General features: G+C 32.8%; 3 protein-coding genes and 1 long non-coding RNA gene across 4 annotated transcripts; 2 read left to right on the forward strand and 2 right to left on the reverse strand.

Moving 5' to 3' along the window:
* LOC104741168 lies at window positions 4,845-6,600 on the forward strand. The gene is made up of 2 exons (XR_760286.2): window positions 4,845-5,162; window positions 5,278-6,600. It is a non-coding gene; the product is annotated as an uncharacterized LOC104741168 (long non-coding RNA).
* On the reverse strand, window positions 9,725-10,180 carry LOC104743512. Its single transcript, XM_010464583.1, has one exon. The coding sequence runs from the start codon at window positions 10,178-10,180 to the stop codon at window positions 9,725-9,727; it is 456 nt and encodes a 151-aa protein (XP_010462885.1).
* On the forward strand, window positions 11,698-13,200 carry LOC104741169 (dof zinc finger protein DOF1.3-like). The gene is made up of 2 exons (XM_010461960.2): window positions 11,698-11,933; window positions 12,043-13,200. The coding sequence occupies exons 1-2, from the start codon at window positions 11,769-11,771 to the stop codon at window positions 12,994-12,996; spliced, it is 1,119 nt and encodes a 372-aa protein (XP_010460262.1). The 5' UTR covers window positions 11,698-11,768; the 3' UTR covers window positions 12,997-13,200.
* On the reverse strand, window positions 14,246-15,944 carry LOC104741170 (myb-like protein A). Its single transcript, XM_010461961.2, has 3 exons — window positions 15,459-15,944; window positions 14,806-15,240; window positions 14,246-14,703 (listed from the first exon to the last, which is right to left on the reverse strand). The coding sequence occupies exons 1-3, from the start codon at window positions 15,862-15,864 to the stop codon at window positions 14,441-14,443; spliced, it is 1,104 nt and encodes a 367-aa protein (XP_010460263.1). The 5' UTR covers window positions 15,865-15,944; the 3' UTR covers window positions 14,246-14,440.

Consider the following 19,997-nt stretch of genomic DNA (forward strand, 5'->3'; position numbering starts at 1 on the left):
TGATAGAGGTTGATGAGAAAAGAACATCTTAGTGTTTAGGAAATAATATATTGACTCTCATAATCATAAGCTTTAGGTTACATAGAATTATATAGTACAATAGTTTCCTAAACTATAATGATTGTAAATATATAAATATCTAAATAATAAATATAGAATATATTGTTATTAATCTTGTGATCTTCTAGATCTCTCTATAGTTATTTAGAAACTTCACAAATCAAATGAAGAAAATGACCAAATGATCAAATATTTAACTATGTGTGAAAGTTGGAAGGAATGATCAAATACTAAAGAAATGTAAATATTTTCAAAGTACTATATTTTTTGTTTGCGAAGGTTCGTTCTCTCCATCTACGTAACTTGTTGAACATTTTCTACCTCACGCGCGTCATCTGCGTGAAGAATGTGAAGACTTTTGTAAGATAAAGTCTTACGTTGCGGTTCAATGTTGGTTCTTTATCGGTTAATATTACATCAAGTTTCAAGACCAGGAGATGATAGATAAGTTCCGCTGGTTAAACAATGTCAAACGTAGCTCCACAATTTCGTGAATGTTCATATTTATATTAGGAAGAGGTCAAAATGTAGTGCGCGTGGGCTTTATAATGAAGAAATGTATATTTTCCATAAAACAAAAAAAAAAGTCATGAGGAAGAATGTAAAGAATATTTTCGATTCGTCCATTTTCTAAAATAGTTGTATTATTATTATACATAGATCATAATAGATAGATACACACATTATCTTGGTCTATACGTGTCTCTCATATCTTTCTGGATCAGCGAAAAGTAATATCAAGACTTGGATTCTCCTTTAGTTTTTTGTCAACATGTCATTGTTGAGATTTTAATTATTTTTTTTATCCAATCGTTGGCTTATGTGGTGACGCAGGGCTGAGAGGGCTATGACTCCACGAGAGAAACAGTCTTCATTTTATCCCTCCCACACCCAAATATATGGTTTGTTTTCTGGAACTCATGAACTTTCAATGTATTTTTTAGGTGATGCATATGTAACTACTACAAGTCTTTTAACACCATTTTGTTAAAATATACTTAAACTACACGAAATTGTTAGTGTATAGTATTTGATAAGATATACTGGAGAGAAAATTAATCATTAGTTAATAATCAAGCTTAGCTTATTCATGGAAGTTTTACAACTTGTAGGTAGGTGATGCATGTAACACTACAAGGCCTAAAAACTACTTTTTTAAAAAAAAATATGAAAGTACAAAAAATAGTCGACATTTGCTTAATTTTATAAGATATGTTGGAGAGAAAAATCATGAAGGATCAACCTTATCCATGGAAGCTCTTCAATATTTTTAGAATTTGTGACACAAAATTCTGTCGATTTAAAATTTGAAATGACACAATGTGGTCTTTTTTTAATTAAAAAAATAGAACTATTGATATAAGCTCATGTATAGTGTAAATTCTTATTGATAAATAAAACTTCTTATCACCATATCTTTTTAAGTTATTTAAATGATGAATTACGCTAATAAAAGTCCCTTAAGTGTGTGTAGACATGGTTCCATGTTGCAACTGAACGACATTTCAAACTCCAAGTATAGCCTTCGAGATCCATTAAATAATGTCTTCTGGTAGTCTTCTCATATTATTTTGCTTTAAGTCTTTTTTTTTTTCAATGGTTTTTTGTTTGATGTTAGTATATTTCGTATCTAAACTCAATAGAATGTAAATTTACAAATTTAGTTTTATTATTATTATTGGTCAAACCGCAAATTTACATTAGAATATTGTCACAAGGTCAACTTTTACGTTGACCATAAAACTATCGAGACTTATTCAACAAAGAAAGCGCAAAATGCATGATCTCTAAAACATAACAAGACCAATGCCGTTTTGGTGAACAAATTTTATTGGATATATAAATGTAATTTTTTCCTAGTATGTATTAATCAGCTTTACGGCTTACCTAAAGGTCCTATAAAAACCATCTTCAAATATTACGATATTTTTTCTTTATTTCTTTCAGAGAGTCGTAGCTACTTTAATACGAGACGGTTTGCGAAGACCCATAAAACCGATTTATTTATCTATTTATACAAATAAAGTTGCATATTCAATGAGTAATTTGTATGGCCCAATGGCATCGCACGGAAATTGATATACTCATGTTGAGAGTTCGACTCTTTGAGAACGTAAAGTTTCTAATTCTATTTTTTTGTTTTACCTAAATTCCTGCCCAAAGTTTACATTATCAAATTCTTTTATGAAGTATTATTACTATATATATCCATGATTATATAAGTTAAAGTTTCGAATGTTTTTATAATGATGGTAATCAAAACAAATTGGAATATTTAATGTATATAGTTGTTAAAAAGAAATGCTTAACGAAATTAGCGCCCATGATTAATTTAATCTTTCATAGTAATGTCTTTTTTTTTTTTTGTCAGGATTTCCTTTTTCTTTTAGATATATTTAATATATATCCGTCACTATATATATGTTAAAATTTCAAATCTTCCATAATGATTACGTACCTAAACCAGGTTGGAATTTTTAATGTATAGAGTTGTTAAAAAGAAATGGTTAACGAAATTAGCGCCCATGATTAATTTAATCTTTCGTAGTAATGGAGTATTTTGTTTCGTCATGGTTTCCTTTTTCTTTTAGATATATTTAATATATATCCGTGATTATATATGTTAAAATTTCAAATCTTCCATAATGAATGTACAGAGTTGTTAAATTGTATTGTTTAACCAAATTAGAGCGTAAGTTAATCTTTTCTAGCAATGACTTTCTTTTTTTATATATATTTTTGTTTTCTTTTTTGAATACCAAATAATGAATTTATCTTAAACTTTGTATTTATTATATTTTATCGCCAAAAATTTATATTTATCAGATTTCTTATGGAACTCCTTATTACTGCTATTCATTTAAATATGGTAAAGTTAGAAATTACATAGCAAGCAAGTGCTTAATACGGTAAAAAAAAAAAAAGATATTTCGACAGCGGGTAATGCGAAATGTATTTAGATATGGTAGGTTGAATTTAAAGACCATGTCATTGATTTGATTCAGTAGAAATTATGGAATTGTAATTTATGATTCGAATATTCCTACAAGTTATTGTGAAAGAGAAAAAAATAAATGGAAAACGGATATTATATAGTATATGGAAAATCAAATATATTAATAATATATTACAAGAGGTCAAATTATAGATACTGTAACTGTAATAGAAAATGTAATATTAAAATTAACTGCGTCTCTCTCTCTCTCTCAGAGTATATAAGTAGTCCACTCACTCTAACCCTAAGTCCGCCTCTCTCTCTCTCTCTTCTCACACTCGCCTCTTCTTGTTTTTATCGAGATCTAAAAAAAAATGGCTCCGTCTCTGCTCTTGCATAGATTTCTTTGTAGATATCTGTTGTTATTGATCTATCTACGATTCTTAAGTTTTTGTCTTCTTCGAGATGTTTTTCCGATTTGTTTTTCTTGATAGGTTTTTTTTTCTGGGTTCTTGATTTTGATAAGGTTTTTGCTTTCAGATGTTTCTTGATAGGTTTTCTTGTTTTTGATTTTGATAGGTTTTTTATTCTTGATAGGTTTTTGTTTCTCCGATTCTTCTTCTTTAGAACCTTAGGCACCATTTTTCTGTGTCCATGGTTTGAGAACAGAGATAACAGTAATGATAATGATGATAAGAAGAATAAGGATGGCAATGCACATCCATTTCCTTGAACTCTTCTGGCTTTTTACTGCCTTTGCTAGGTTGTTGTTCCCGGATTGAACATGATCCACAGCGCTCGAGACCTGATATAGAAACAGAGTAAGAAGGATTTTGAAAAAAATCCAAACTCAAGGTATTTAACAGGTACTGAAGAGACTGATACCATATTCTCTATGTTGTCTAACATCTCTCCCTGTGCATCCACCAGCACCGCCATATCGATTTTTTTCTTGATAGGTTTTAAAGAAGACGATATCTTTTCTTTATTAAATTTTATTAAGAATGAGAACCATAATAAACCGGTTTGTAACAACCTCGTTTATTACGTTATCAAAGTTGAAATCAGTCAAGCAGCTATATAAACACACCAAGCATCTCACTCTACGCCCACTAATTAGTTTAGCTATCATCACTCTCCATAATTCAGTTTTTGTTTTCAAAATTCAAATTTCAAACAACTCTCCATAATTCAGTTTTTGTTTTCATAATTCAAATTTTACTATGCAAACAATTTGTTTGAGTTGATAGATATGTGCTTGCTTTAAGTAGAACTTGATTTGATAGGCTCTTCAAGCGGTTACATTCAAAAACACTATCAATCTCTTAGAACTTGATTTGATAGGCTCTTTTTATTCTTAATGCACTTGAAGAGCTTTGTCAACCGGCGTCAAACCTATTAACCACATGAATGGTCATTTAGATTTTTTAACGAGTTTATCCTTCTTCTCTGTCCTTATTTGGCTGTCTTGAGAAGGAAGAGAAGGAGCTGGTGCCTTCAATGGTCCTTTGTGCCTAACTCCCCCAACAGAATGAGGCAGAAGATTTGGGACTCGAGGAACAACAGCAACTCCACACCCTGTGCATTCACAACTTCCTGGTAAGAAAATACAAAGACCACATGAATATACATTTAACAATCATAACTCAAAACAGACTTGTTATAGAAGATTAACAGTTAGAGAAGATTGTTGTAATCGTAGTAAACAAAGAGATTATGCATCTTACAATTGCAATAAGATGTAAATCCGCAGTATCGACTTCATGTTGAGCTCCCTGCTCACCAATTTCAGCTTGTAACAAGTCAGCAGGGTAGGCTCCCTGAAGTCAAAAGGATATCAAAAGGTTAATAGGTTTGACGCCGGTTGACAAAGCTCTTCAAGTGCATTAAGAATAGAAGGAGCTGGTGCCTTCAATGGTCCTTTGTGCCTAACTCCCCCAACATGAAGTCGATGCTGCGGATTTAGGCACAAATGACCATTGAAGGCACTAGCTCCTTCCATTCTTAATGGATTTGAAGAGCTTTGTCAATCGGCGTCAAATCTATTAACCTTTTGATATCCTTTTGACTTCAGGGAGCTCACCCTGCTGACTTGTTACAAGTTGAAATTGGTGAGCAGGGAGCTCAACATGAAGTCGATGCTGCGGATTTACATCTTATTGCAATTGTAAGATGCAAAATCTCTTTGTTTATTACGATTACAATAATCTTCTATAACAAAGTCTGTTTTGAGTTATGATTGTTAAATGTATATTCATGTGGTCTTTGTGTTTTCTTACCAGATAGTTGTGAATGCACAGGGTGTTGGAGTTGTTGTTGTTCCTTGAGTCCCAAATCTTCTGCCTCGTTCTGTTGGGGGAGTTAGGCACAAAGGACCATTGAAGGCACCAGCTCTTTCTCGAGACAGCCAAATAAGGAGGGAGAAGAAGGATAAACTCATTAAAAAATCTAGGATTTCAATTCAAGTTGAAAACAACAAGGCACTCTAGAAGTTGATCCGCAAGGGTTTCACGTAAAAAATCTCCAAGAAGGTGAACTTTTAGATTCTTGATTTTGTTGGGTTTTATTATCTTCGGATATTCAAAGATTTATGGATTTCGTTGGGTTGAATAACTTCGGAAATTCAAAGGAAAAAGAGCTCCTTGATAATCTCCAAGAAGTTGATCTTTTAGATTCTGGATTTAGTTGGGTTGTTTTTTTTTCGGAAATTCAAAGGAAAAAGAACTCAAACTGTATTACTATTTGGTATTAACAACTCAATTAAATCCTGGGAAAATTAGAAATAAAGGATGTTTTATTAAAAGTTTCTCCATATAGATAAGTTTGGTTACATAAGTTTTACAGAAATTTTTTTAGTCAATTATATCCTTAATTTAAAAATAAAATTAAGGATAACTAGAAATGTGATTAGCACGAAAATGAAAAGTTGATATGTTGAGGAAGCCATGGGTGTGGTTTAGTTTAAAAGTGTGAGATAATATTTGCTTTGTTTGAAAAAACATGGATTTATAGATTAAACTACATTTATTTGGCTTAATGTTTTTACGGCAAAATTATCTTCTAAGATAAATGTGAGAATCTTTAGTTTGTAACTTATATTCAAACATACTATAAAAAAAAATTACTTGTTTCTAAATCATTATTATTGTTTGACTACAAAGACGCTCAATCCATTGAGTTTTCTATTTTCTGCCTATAAACACTGATTTTATTTAATAAGCAATTTCTTCAATAGGTATTTATCTAATTATTCATAATGATCATAAAATTTATATTTATAGGAGAAGATAACTATTTAAAGTTTTTTATATGGTTATTAATATCATAGTGTAATAGGGGAATCTGCTTAGCTTAAATGTAAATAATTTATATATTACCTACTAAAACCATCAGATTAATTAGGTTCAATTCATAATTCATGAACCATGTAAGTTTCAATTTATTATGTTATGGATTTTGTTGGGTTGGTTTATTTCAATTCATTATTCATATATATAAGTCTATTACCTCTCACAATCTAATTTGTATTATCTTCAGAAATTCAAAGGAAAATAAATTCAAACTGTATTACTATTTGGTATTAACAACCCAATTAAATCCCGCCATTGAATTGACTTAAACATATACTATAACGTATGTGATACTAAATAATTGCATTTCTCACACGAATAATATATCAATTTAAATTTAGTTAATTCGGAACTACAGTATGTATGTTCAAACCAAAATTTTAATTACGAATTGCAGCTGGCGTTTTCTGCAAATGTTTACGCCCTTTTGTATTTTCTAATTCGAATATTCCAAAAAACAAAAAAAAAAGATTGTAATGGCCAAACAAATTTTGACGTGGCAAAAATTAAAGGGAGCCAAAAAGGGCAATGAACTATATTTATATTTATCATAGTGTTGGTTGGTATAGTATATTACTATATTTGGTGGTACACCTTCATGACTATATAAGGGGACCATGAGAAATAATCATATGAACGTAAGTTTACTTCTTTCGGATCTTTGATGTGAATTTAGAACTTCATGATTATCACAACCGAAACTTTAAAAAAAAATTTAACCAAAAATATTCAAACACCAAACTATTTTTTTTTACTAAATAAAAAAAAATACAGAATATTATCGTAAATATTTTTAAGTGATTAAGAAGCCCATGAAAAACATTGAGGCTGGCCTCCATCCCATCTGTCACGACAAGGAGCTGGCTCATAGATGCTCCAAATACATTCGCTGCAAACTCCATATTTACTTTTTGGTACAAACCAATTCAGTACCGGTTCACTAACAAAGGCATATTCATTGGAATCTACTTCAGCATATCTACTCTGTTCAAACGTCCTCTAGTGGTTGTACAGGTACTCTCGCCACAAGACTTGAACGGACAGCCCTGAAATTATCATCAAGTCCACATAAGAACTGATGCACCTTGTCCTCCCCACGATCTGCTTCTTGTATTTCTCCAAGACTACATGTGCATTTCCCACATTGACATGTTCGTATTGTGACGATATGCAGCAAGGCTATCCCAAATTCGGTTTAGTTTTTTATAATAGGCTTCGATGGCAAGTCCTCTCTGTTTACAACAAGCCAATTCAGCTTTAATTTGCTGAATCCGTGATCCATTCATTACTGCAAACCGCTTCTTCAAGTATTCCCATAGATCCTTATCCACATCTCTGTGAGAGATTGTTGAACGTATCATCGGATCAATGGTCATCTTGATCCAAGATACAAGAAGAGCTTGAATTGTCCACCAATCTTCAAGGTTGGATGAACCTTCTTGAGGTTTTGCAATCGTCCCATCCAAGAAGCCAAACTTCTTGCGAGACGTCAACGCTGTTCGCATCCCACACGCCCACTCATCATAGTTGGTGCCCTTCAAAAGTGGATGCGAGATCACTGCACCGGGGTTGTCAGCCGAGGTCAAGTCATAAGGTGAGATGGTTCTTCTCACCTCCACATTCGAGGTCGTTGTCGTTACCGGAGAAGCATCAGTCGGGTTCGGGTTCAGGTTCGTAGACATTGTCTTCGTCAAAGAAAATTTAAAGTTTTGTCGAAAGAAAAGTTTCAGGCTCTGATACCATGAAAATAAACAGATGCCAGAGAATTTATGTGTATTGATCTTTGTGATTGATGTACATATTTATATTGAGAAGCTAAAGCTGTAATATGAAATCTAAGAATATCTACAAGAAATCTAGGAGTATCTACACCTAAAACTCTGTTGCGGAGTACGTTTGAACAGAGTAGATATGCTGAAGTAGATTCCATTGAATATGCCTTTGTTAATGAACCGATGAAGTGGTTTGTACCAAACCACACTCCAATAGAATTTGTTAGATAGTATTTGCTTTGTTTGAGAACGCATGGATTTATAGATGAAACTACATTTATGTTCCTTAATGTTTTTACAGAAAAAATATATCTTCTAGGATAAATGTGAGGATTTTTAGTTTGTAACGTATAATACGCAGTTCCAAGCGTACTAAAGAAAAACCATTTTTACTGGTTTCTTAATCATAATTATTTTTTGGAATAAAATGGTCAAGTCCATGGAGTTTTAATTTCTATTTTTTGCCTATAAATTTTTCATTTAATTAGCAAAAATTTCAATAGGTGTTTATCTAATTATTCATAATGATGATAAAATTTGATATTTATGGTAGCAAATAAATATCAATAACCAATAATCATATTAATGGAATCAAGAAAATATGTTATTATACGTATTGATCCACTTTATAGAGAAGTAAGACATGTTGGGTGGATCTAATGGATATGTGAAATTTGACAAATGCAAAGAGTTCAGTGACATAGAATAATCTGATTAACTTTATGAACACTTAAAAATAATTTTGATTAAATTGATAAGTATTTCTCTTCTAATTTTTTGCTCAATTTGTAATGGAGTTGAGATATCTCTGCCAAATATGCTATGGAATCTGGCTCTGCAAAACCATCACAAATTTTTGATGAATGTGCGAGAAATGTTATTTTTTTCTATGAATTTCTCGTATAAACTTTTACAAATTTGCAGTGGATTTGCGAAAAAATATACTAAGGATTTGAAGTTTGTACTAGATGTCTCGTAATTCCATCGCAAATTTAGGAGAAATTGTTTTTTATTACAAATGTTCCTAACATACTAATACTCAATTATCTATTTATAAAAAATTAGTTTTAAAATAGAAAATCCCATAAATAATTATCAACCACTTTTTGTGTGACTTCTTGCTATTAGAGATATCTCAGACATTTCTTTAGCATTTCCAAGATCTACTTCAGTAGTATTCTTGTAAATACAACTCATATGCATACAAACAAGTACGAAGAGTTTCACAATTTATATTTATCATAGTGTTGAGTGTTGAGTGTTGACTAATTTAATATATTTGGTGCATGGTACACCTATGACTATGAGGACCATGATGAATACTCATACGAATTTGGATTGTTTTAATTCTTACGGATCTACGTGAATAATCAGTGAACAATACCAAAAAAAACAATACCGTGAATCCTTATCAAAATATGTCTTTGTCAATTGTCATTAAGGTCTTGATGAATGTGTCTTTGACGTGAATTCAGAACTTCATGGTTATCACAACCGAAACTAAAAATATGTAACCACAAACTCAAACACCAAATTATTTTTAATTTATTATTACTAAATAAATGAAAGGAAAATTACAAAATATTATCTTAAATAATTTGAAGTAACTAAGAAGCCCATGGAAAACACTGAGGCAGGCCGCCATCACGTCTAATACGACATGGACCTGCTTCAGTAATATACCAAATACATTCTTGGCAGATTCCAGATACACCTTTTGGATTATCATCTCTATCTGCTCTAAAAATATCAAACGTAGCTGTTCTGTTGGGCCACTCGAAACTGCAAGTATATTTTGTTGTTTTACGGAGATTGACACGAAACCTGAAATCAAAACTATCTTTCCAGTTGAGTCTTATTACTCCTAAATCATCCCCTTTGTTTCTACAATGCAGAATCAACATTGCATGTGAGACCAATTTGTTAACAATAGTAACATGTTTAGCTGAAAATGGTAAAAGTCCATCAGTGGACGAATGGTTTTCTAATGATGCCGACGTTTTGAGAACAAAAATAAATAAGACTAGCACGGAAATGAAAATTTGATTTGTTGAAGAAGCCATGGTTGTGGTTTAGTTTAAGAGATTGTGAGAAAGCATGGATTTATAGATGAAACTACATTTATTTGGCTTAATGTTTTTACGAAAAAATATCTTCTAAGATAAATGTGAGAATCCTTAGTTTGTAACTTATACAGCATACGTAAAAAAAGAAAGATATTGACTGGTTTCTAAATTATTATTATTCTTTGGATATAAAGATGGTCAAATTCATGGAGTTCCCTATTTTCTTCCTATAAACTCTGATTTTGTTATTTAATAAGCAATTTCTTCCATAGGTATGTATCTAATTTTAATAATGATCATAAAATTTTATATTTATAGCAGCAGATAATTATTTAAAGTTACTTATTTTGTTATTAATATCATAGTTTAATAGGGGAATATGCTTAGTTTAAAGGTAAATAATTTATATATTACCTACTAAAACCATCGGATTAATTAGGTTCAATTCATAATTCATGAACCATGTAAGTTTCAATTTATTAGATTATGGATTTTGTTGGGTTGGTCTATTTCACACTTTTAATTTAGAATAACATTTATCTAATTTGTATTATTTCGGAAAATTCAAAGGAAAAGGAACTCAAACTGTATTACTATTTGGTATAAACAACCCAATTAAATCCTGCCATTGAATTGACTCAAACATATACTATAACGTTATATCGGTACATTAAAACCTCTATAAATTAATAATGTTGGGACCATGAAAATCTATTAATTAACTTATAGAGGTTTTAATTTCTCGATAAATTAATTTATAGAAAGGTTTTCCTAATTTGGTAAAAATAGTAAGATTTAACCTTTATTACTAATATTTGTATAAAATCAATTACAAGGAAAATAACAATTATCATGTTTTGAATATAACACTCAAAGATTTTTATATAGTAAAAAAGTTAAAAATAAACTCTAATAAAAATATGTATATATATATACATATATTTAGATAATTTTATATAATTATTAATTTATATTATTGATAGGACTATATATTTATAAAGGATTTTCAAAAAAAAAAATTATCTTATTATATTATTGAATAATGTCCAAAATTACACTAGTTCCATCTAGAAAATTATTAATTTATAGAAATTATTAATTTATCGAGTATTAATTTATAGAGATTCTACCTATATGATACCGATTTTTAAATTACGTATAGCAGCTGGCGTCTTTTGCATATGTTTTCGCACTTTTGTATTTTTTAATACGAATATTCCAAGGAAAAAAAAGATTGTACTACATTTTAATGGCCAAACAAAATTTTGACGTGGCAAAAAGTAAAGGGAGCCAAATCTTTTGAGTGGCACTGAAAGAGAGATCAAAAAGAGCAATGAAAAAGAGATAGCAAAAGCTCACTTTTTTAGCAACAGCATGTGGCTATCTCTTCTCTACATGTCCCTGTCTCTGCTTACGTGTAATTTTCTCCTCTTTGTGTCTTGTGGCTCTGTGCGTTCCATTATTAATTTAATACCAACCTCAGCCTCTTCTTATACATAGTCTTGTCTCTGACCTCAAATAAAGAATAAACACACATAACATCAAATCTAATCTCCTCTGCTTCATCTTTCTTTTTTCTGTCTTTATGTCTTCAAAGATTGGTATGTCTGAAGTTAGAGATACTCCGGTTAAATTGTTTGGCTGGACTATCACATCGGTCTCTCATGATCCACTCTCTTCTTCGTCCCCTGTTCTTCCCGATTCTTCCTCATCTTCTTCTTCTTCTTCACCATCACTTGGACCACACAAGGTATGTTTCAAGAAATGCTATAAGTTGACTCTTTTCTCTAATATTGATAAGTTTTTAAACGAGTTCATGATGTTTAAATTCTAATTCTGTTTCTTCCAAATTTTTTCAGATGAACGACCAATCTGCTGCTGACAATACAAGTCTAAAAAAGATATCATCAGATCTTGACAAGGAGTCGAAAGAAACATCTGAGAACAGCGATGACCAACACAGTGAGATTACAACTACTACAACATCGGAAGAAGAGAAATCAGCTGAACTGAAGAAACCAGACAAGATTCTTCCGTGTCCGAGATGCAACAGCGGAAACACCAAGTTCTGTTACTACAACAACTACAACGTTAACCAGCCACGTCACTTCTGTAGAAACTGCCAGAGGTATTGGACTGCTGGTGGATCAATGAGGACCGTCCCCGTTGGTTCAGGCCGTCGGAAGAACAAGGGATGGGTTTCTTCAGATAATTACCTGCACATCACTTCCGATGATTCTGACAATTACAATAGCTCCTCAACGAAGATTCTAAGCTTCGAGTCTTCGGACTCTTTGGTTACTGAGGATGCTAAGCATCAATCAAGGGATGCGAAGATAAACGCTGACTTTGTTTCACAAGAAGTCAACAACTTCGAAGGGTTTCCTCCTCCGCAAGCAACATCCTCTGTTTTGCCTCCTTTGCCTTACCAATACCCTCCGAACCCTAGTTTCTACCACATGCCCGTCTACTGGGGTTGCGTAGTACCGGTTTGGTCAACCCTAGAGCCTTCCACATGTCTTGGGAAAAGGACAAGAGACGAAGCTTCACATGAAACTGTTAGAGATGCTTCTGTAAAAGCAAGATTGGTTTCAGAACCCCAAAGTATCAGTAATGAAGCAACTAAAGCTACGGAGAACCATGTGTGGTATCCGGTATCCATGAAACATGAGAAGACAGAGCAATTTAACTTCTTCAATAATGGATCCGAAAGAAAGAGCAGCAACGAGAGGTTCGTGCCTAAAACGTATCTTAGCCTTCAAGCAAACCCTGCAGCCATGGAAAGATCTATGAACTTCAGGGAAAGCATTTAAAACGTTGACGAGATACTAATATAGAATAGTCCTACGTTATGATCATCTTTGTATATTGATTGTTACCTAGTAGATATCTTTGTTGTGTGGTGAAACTGCAGATAACTTTTAATACTCAATCTTATTTTATATGCCACAATCCCCATTTTTGTACACTATCCTAACGGATGGACATACTGAAATATAATCTCTTCTTTTGGTAAATGTGGCTATTATATAATCTCTTCTTTTGGAGTATAAATTAGTTAGAAACAAAATGAATAAAGGAGAAAACATGAGTGTGAATTTTCATGTAAAGGAGAAAAAGCAGAGAATCTTAACTTTCAGTTTCAGTCCTTGGTACAGAAACAGAATCCATCTGATTGGCACAACAGAAAAAGCTAAAGGAGAAGCATAAAGTCACTTTCTTTGGAAACAATAAAAGTCTCTTCATTTGCGTTAAAAAAACAGAAAACTCTTTATCACTTTACTTTGGGATAATGACTAAATATGGGAAAGAAAAAAGAAAAGGTTAATTATTAAAATAGTTTATATAAATGGTTTGAAAATTACTAAAAAAACATTTTGTTATTCGACAACCACTAAACACACCGACGTCGCTTCTCTGCGGAAACGCTTGGAACACGTCCTGGAAGGTTTTGGGCCTAATAAATCAATTGCAAGGCCCAATTAGCATATGGAAAGAGTCCAACCAATGTTGAAAGCTCATACGTTAGGAAATGAACACCGTCTTGTTTTGGTGATGGAACAACAGCAAGCGTGCCGTTTTGGTGATCATATCCAACACCAAAACTAATTTTCAACCCAAAGTAAAAAGAATATAAATTTTCAAGAATTAGTTTATATCTAAAAAGAAAAGAAAAGAAGAAGGGCATGTGTGTGGGTCCGCGTGACATGAAAGAGAGATACATAGGTAAGAAAGAAGCTTGAAGAGTTTGGGAAAACGGTTTGGAAAGAAGAAACAAATGCGATGTGTGTGTGTGATTTGGTGAGCATGTTTCATGTTTGGCCTTTCTGTTGCACAATCTCTGCCTCATTCTTTGCAACTTCCTCTTCTCTTAATTACGCATCTTCTTCGTATCTTTTTAAACTACACTCTTTTAATTTCACTTTTCTTTATCTCTCGTTGCTATTCTCATCACACATATATCTTTACAATATTTCACGTCACTTCATCATAAACGAATCACCTTTTTTATATATATATGATAATCTCTCTTGTTAATATTTATCAAAGAGGTACTAAAAACGATAATTTATCCAATGTTACACTAGACAGCCAACAACAACAACAACCTACAGTTTAGTAATAAACGTAAACACATGGACAACGACTTGAATCTTGGTTAATTTGTCTACTTTCTAGCTATTACAGCTAACTTCATGCTTTCCCTTTGTGTAACCAAAATAATCACTTTTCTTTAACTGACTAACAGCAATGTGTTCAAGATTCACTCCGATCCCCCGTCCCCAAGCCAAGGAAATCGAAAAAATGTGGTTCCTTCTTAGCCTTCTCGATCACCTCTTCATCTACCGCTTCCTTTCCTATCCAATTCATCGGCTCATCTGGGTCCGCTTTCTCTTGGCTCCTAGGATCAATGTAGGGAAATTTGTATAAGGCGTCTGACGTGGCACCAACGTTATCACCCACCATCATTTGGTTGCCAAACATACTCACAACCATGGGAGTGTCAATGCTCTCATAACCTGAACGTTAATACACCACAAACAATATAAAACAAGAAAATTTAATTATACTAAAACGAGTTGAAACAAACTAATGGAAGAGGAGGAAGAGCAATAGACTACCTTGAAAGCAATGGAAAGGCAACACAAGCTGGTTATGGTCACTCGTGATAGGGGCATTATTAACCAGGTGATGAGCCAAATTGAACTCGGGGAAAGGCTGAGCGAAGTAATGATTAGTGGAAAGAAAAGAGTGGTAATTAGGGTTAGGGTTAGGATGATGAGTAGTAGTGAGGTGAGGTTTAAGGGGATTATTATTCATAAGCTTCCTTCTACGGTAGGCGGAGGAGTGTTCTCTATACTTACGAGCCATGATAACATGCCAATGGTTCTTAACAGAATTATCAGTTCTACCAGGGAAAAGCCTCGCAATCATTGCCCATTTGTTACCATAAATCCTATGTGCTTGCATCAGCCTCTCTTCTTCCTCCTCAGTGAAAGCTCTTCGGTTTATCCTCGGATCCAATTGGTTAAACCACCGTAGTCTACAGCTCTTCCCTGTAAACCAACAATCAAAATCAAATTAATAAGCTCACATCTTTGATTTTGTGACACAGATTGGACCTAGATGACCCATTTAAATTGTTTTTTTTATTTAAGATTTGATTTTATCACCGGATCCTTAGAAATTAAAGCTTAAATCATAGACTGACCAAGATGGATCAAATACATTTGATGAAATTTTGAAGACCCTTTAAAAAGAAAAATTTACTTACCGGATCTTCCTTGAAGCTTTTCAGCTATGAGGTTCCAGTTTTGTGGTCCATAAATGGAGACAAGCTCTTTGAGTTTAACATCTTCAGCTGGTCTCCAATGTCCTCTCCCCAAGGTCGACGGTTTTGAAGATGAAGAAGACCAAGACTGACCACTATCTGTTGTCTCCTTCTTAGCACTCTCGCTGTTACTAAAATTAGGGTTATGATTATTATTACTCTCTTCTTCGTTAGCTGCTATGTCTCCAAGGGGACTCTTCAAGATTTCGAATTCATAACTTGTGTTGCAGTGACGATGATGATGATTCTGATTAATATTAATGTCGTTGAAAGGGAAGTCCAGAGAAGAAGAAGAAGCTCTTCTTGCGGCGATCTCATCCATCCACAGTTGTTTTTCCGTTATAAACATGGAGTAGTTGTTTTGGAGAGAGGATGAAAGGAGAAGAGAAGTGTAATTGTTGAGATATGAAAGAGATGTCACGTCAGCTTTTAGACTATTACCATCGGAGGAGAAAGACTTATGTGAGTTCATTTGCGTATTATATATACACGTACGTATATGTGTGTCATAATTATTTTTTTTATTTTTTTTTTATAAAAAAAATAGAATATCTTTTATATATATAATGGTGTTTTTGTTACGTATGGCTTTAGGTATGCGCGTGTATGTACATGTCGCGACCGTGTTTTCTGACGACTGTTAAAAAGGGTTATGGACCGTTGTCACGGACTGATTCAAACGCCATAGTTATTTGCATTTTAGTTATTTGCATTTATACATTACTATTATAATTTATATTGTATAGACACCACTGTAATAAGTAAGTACATGTGTATTATCGATATTCGATTTTTCTGTGGACTGTTATTAAAATGTTTTCAGGTGTACCTACGTTCATAGAAGAAGTTCAAAAAGTTTCTCTGATATAAATCATTTATTAAATTTCAATATAGTTAAGATTTTGTTAACAGTTTAGTTTTACAGGTTTACTACAGGACCATAGATTGGTAATAATAATAATTAAGAAATGAGTATATTCGAGTTTGGACTGTAAACTCCCTTATAAAAATTTCCTTTTTCTATGAATATTTATCTTTATATACATGTATGTATGTAAGATATTACTTCCTCTTTAAATGGGAAACCAATGGATTATGATTTATGACAAGACAAATTAATGTGGTGAGTATCGACCAAAAAACAGTTAATGTGGTGAGTATATTATTGGACGAATCCCAAATGAATCCTACCATTAATAGGTGAAATTTTATCCTCTACTAATCAATGCATGGTTTTATAGGTGCGAAGTGAAAAATATTAGTAAAAGCTAATGAGATGAAAGAAAAAAGCTGAAGCAGAACTAACTACCTAAAAAGGATGAAGGCAAAAGAGAGTTTACCATTGGGGAATGAGTTGTGTCTCTTCTTAGCACAACCAAATTCTCTCGGACAGTATTTTTTAATTCTTTCACTTCCATTTTCCTTAAACTTTACCTTTTTCTCTCTAACCATCGCTTCTGTAATCTCCCACATGTCTCTCTTTCCTTGTACTTTTTTCCTATAGCTACCATTTTGTTTATGTGAAACCCTCTATTAATTGAAAAAATTAACCTCATCTTTTCTCTTAATCGATATTCCCATTTTCTCCATGTCATGTGTATGTTTTTTTTTGTAGCATGCAGTCTCATGAAGTTTTACTAACCACACATCCAACCCTAGATATCTCACATAATATATATAAGCAGTGTGGCCGTGTGGATGAGTAATGATCATATACAGTAAAAAGTAAATAAATAATCTTGTAAGACCTTTTCGTATTTGACCAGAAACCCCAATTGGCAGACGTAACCATTAAATATGAGATAAATTTTAATATCAGATTCAAAAGGCTCTCAGAGCTGTACGATCCTCTGCACAGAGATTAACCGAACGCACTATTAACTCTCTTTTTCTCTTCTCATGTTTTTTTAATCGGTCAATCACTTTGAAATACATATTAATATTATATATGAAACATTTAATTTTATGAAACAGAAGTTATTTGTTTTGAAAAACCCCCATTTGTAGGAAAAATTATTATTATTATTTCTTATCGTTTAAATGTAAAATTTAAATGAAAATATAAAATTGGTGTAAAGTGTAAACACACTAATATGTTATTTGTAAAAAAGACTTAACTAACCCAACTGACAAGAGCCACTAGCTAAGGACGTGGGGGCTTCCGGATTTGCTTCTTCTTTTGTTCTGTGTGAATTAATCTTGCTACTTTGCTTTTAAATTTGTATATTGTTAAAAACATATTTACACATGCATGGATTTCAATGTTTACATAATCTTTGAAAAGTAAAGAGAAAATTTAACTTGGGTAAAGGATTATGATGTTACGGCAGTGTGGTTTGTCGTAGCGAGTGAATGCCTGAATAAGCAACTACATTACTCTCGAAACAGATGTATGAAAAGCTCATATAATTGCTTACCATTTCTTTAAATTACTAGTTTACTATTTTAATCTAAGGGACCAAAATGATTGGAGGTCATCATAAAGTAGATTGCGATCTCATGGTCAATCCTTTTCAGGTGAGTAAATTAGTCTACGGTCCAAACTCTAATTTTATTTTATTTTTTCATTAAAAAACTCTAATTAATATACCCATTTTCTACATAGCGTTAAACGTTTATTCAGTCTGCCACCAAAATACATCAAATGTAAATGATTTCATTCACTAAACCGCTGCAACTAATCCAAAGCTCAAATTTACTCATAATCTATATTTTATTTTTCTCGGCCATTCTTTGACATCATAGCCCAACCCTCCGTTCAAACTTCACCTAATTCACTTTAACTCAAACTATTTCGGTCAGTTTAGAAGTTTCTATAACCGTAATTATTTCCAGTGAACTATTTTGTTCATATTTGTATTAAACTTATAATACCCTCTTGTGCGATTATGCTATAAGTTATACGTTTGATCAGGTTCATGTCTACTAAGTTCAAAATCGTTTCCAAGAGGACGCTTGTCAATGAGTTTTTTTTACGTGGCATTGACGTGTCTTTGATGGGATTAGTTATCTACTTATCTTACACTAAGAAAGACAAATATATTCCATATATACATTTTTCTTTTCACCAAACAAGAGTTCTTTTTTCTAAAATATTTTAGATGTCTTCAATACTAGTTTTCAATGGCTCAATGCAAGTAAACATTGAAAATTAAAATTCGTTACAATGGAAAGAAAAAGTATTTATATTACCTTTGCCTTAATAAACTATTGGTAATTGCTAATGAAAGGTGGAGATGATGAACACGTGCATATTAAGAATAACATAGGATCCAATTCAATTCACAGGAGAAGTCTTTTCTCTTCAACTGTGATGCGTCCCCATGGCCCGATTTTGGCGTGTGATGTCGCACAAACATCACGTGTATTCTCCTTATTGTACTACACACACGCACAATCACCATAAATCTATCGAACAATCACGAACATTTAGGGGAATGAATTATGAATATACTTGCTTAGAAAAGAGAAACTGTAGAACAAAACCAAATCAAACTAATTTGGGTTTTTGTCTATGAATTTAGTGCGGTTCTATAACGCTTGGAGTCTTATATAAAAGGACAAGGTTAAGTGTGCTATTTTAGGAAATACAGGATTAGATCACTAAAATATTCATTCAATGTACATATTTGAGAGGCTAGCTATTTCAAATGTTAATCAATTGAATGATTAAAGTATATTAAAGCTGTTCGCAAACATCTTCTTCTTCTTCTTTTTTTTTTTTAAGTTTGGATGTTTAATAATAACGGAGAGTGGAGCAAATTTCGAAGTACACTCCCTTGTGAAAACGCGCACAACGCTCCCCTCTTTTGGGCTTAGTCCTCTCTTTTTTTACCAGAGTCTTTTAACTTTTGACTTTAGTGAGAATTAGAGCTTTAGTTCTCGAAAAACACATTTATCTCTTGAAGATTCATCTCCTTTTGTGTCTTTATTTCACTGTTCCGCAAAATATCTTATAGGTTTTGATAGCAACAGTTTGGGGAAGATCCAGATCTAGGTTTTCTTCAAGGTTTTTCAGAAATTTTCAGTCAACTCCTCAGGTTTACCAAGATGTCTGCTGCGATGGACAAAGCTCTGATGCACATGTCTCTTGATGAAGATGACGAGCCATTTATGATGCCAAATCTTCCAGAATTCTGTGCTAGTGAAAAGAATGAATTCAGCCTTATATAGCGTATCCTCAATCCAAATTCACAAAAAGTTTCTAATGTTGTTCTTACTATGCCAAGTAAACGGCAAAAGATTGGGAGAGTTAGAGGCCTGGCTCTCTCCAAAGAGCGTTTCCAGTTTATCTTCTCAAAGGAGTATGATCTTTTGGAAATCATGGAAAAAGGTTTTCAAACGTTCAATGAATGGGGTCTCGTTCTTGACAGATGGATGGAGAAACCTCCAAGCGATTTTCTCCAATTTGTGAAGATCTGGGTCCAGATCCGCAACATCCCGGTGAACCACTACATTGACAAAGCAATTACAGCCCTGAGA

Source organism: Camelina sativa, chromosome 14 (genome assembly GCF_000633955.1).
Source record: "Camelina sativa cultivar DH55 chromosome 14, Cs, whole genome shotgun sequence".
NCBI lineage: Eukaryota > Viridiplantae > Streptophyta > Magnoliopsida > Brassicales > Brassicaceae > Camelina > Camelina sativa.

Bases quoted from the DNA above. Each gene is read 5' to 3' on its own strand.
- LOC104741169 (XM_010461960.2), top strand. From the start codon at position 11,769: ATGTCTTCAAAGATTGGTATGTCTGAAGTTAGAGATACTCCGGTTAAA. The intron at 11,934-12,042 runs GTATGTTTCAAG...AAATTTTTTCAG, and splicing joins CATCACTTGGACCACACAAG to ATGAACGACCAATCTGCTGC.
- LOC104743512 (XM_010464583.1), bottom strand. From the start codon at position 10,180: ATGGCTTCTTCAACAAATCAAATTTTCATTTCCGTGCTAGTCTTATTT.
- LOC104741170 (XM_010461961.2), bottom strand. From the start codon at position 15,864: ATGTTTATAACGGAAAAACAACTGTGGATGGATGAGATCGCCGCAAGA. The intron at 15,241-15,458 runs GTAAGTAAATTT...GTTGGTTTACAG, and splicing joins AAAGCTTCAAGGAAGATCCG to GGAAGAGCTGTAGACTACGG. The intron at 14,704-14,805 runs GTAGTCTATTGC...ATTAACGTTCAG, and splicing joins GCCTTTCCATTGCTTTCAAG to GTTATGAGAGCATTGACACT.